This window comes from Fulmarus glacialis, unplaced genomic scaffold, assembly GCF_000690835.1.
Source record: "Fulmarus glacialis isolate BGI_N327 unplaced genomic scaffold, ASM69083v1 scaffold23465, whole genome shotgun sequence".
Taxonomy (NCBI): Eukaryota; Metazoa; Chordata; class Aves; order Procellariiformes; family Procellariidae; genus Fulmarus; species Fulmarus glacialis.
This window is the reverse complement of record NW_009213944.1, coordinates 1-607: the sequence shown is the minus strand read 5'-3', so window position 1 is coordinate 607 and position 607 is coordinate 1. Positions and strand designations below refer to the sequence as shown.

The 607-nt window shown below is 67.1% G+C and overlaps 1 protein-coding gene across 1 annotated transcript in view; it reads left to right on the top strand.

Moving 5' to 3' along the window:
- Positions 1-422, top strand: part of LOC104077234 (serine hydroxymethyltransferase, mitochondrial-like) — a gene marked incomplete at both ends in the record, with an annotated part of 2089 nt that extends 1667 nt beyond the window's left edge. Inside the window, one exon of the mRNA XM_009578388.1 lies at positions 206-422. Coding sequence (XP_009576683.1) covers positions 206-422 — 217 coding nt within the window. The remainder of the gene's footprint in view (positions 1-205) is intronic.
- Positions 423-607: the final 185 nt, after the last annotated feature.

The following is a 607-nucleotide window of genomic DNA, read 5'->3' as shown; positions in this document are numbered from 1 at the left end:
GTAATGCTTCCTTCCCCGCACTTTTGGGGACAAGGAGGGACAAGGCTGCAGTAAGTCGCAAGTGACACTGTTCGGTCCCAGTGCCCCTAGGCACGGGTGGGTTGGGGGGCAGAGGAGGGGGTGTAAGTCAGAACAGGGCTTGGGAGGCGGCGCGGGGCCAGCGCTGCAGAGCGGGGAAGGGGCTGGGATGTGGCGGTGAGGAGAGGGGGTGGCTGAGGGTGCTCGGGGCTGGCCTTCACTCATCACCCCTTTCCCTTGCTCCCCAGGTGGCACCGACAACCACCTGGTGCTGGTGGACCTGCGGCCCAAGGGCATCGACGGCGCGCGGGCTGAGCGGGTGCTGGAGCTCGTCTCCATCACTGCCAACAAGAACACGTGCCCAGGGGACAAGAGCGCGCTCACGCCAGGGGGGCTGCGCCTGGGTGAGGGACGGGCCCTGCTCGGGGGGGGTCTTCCTGCTTCCATCCTTTTGGGGGGGGGTCCCCAGGCTTTCACCCCGGGGCATCCCCCTTCTGTTTCACCCCTCTCTGAGGACTCCACGTGGGAATTTGGAGCCAGAGAGGGGCTGGGACCCCATGGGGGCCAGGATCTGGGGAGCCCCTTGGTG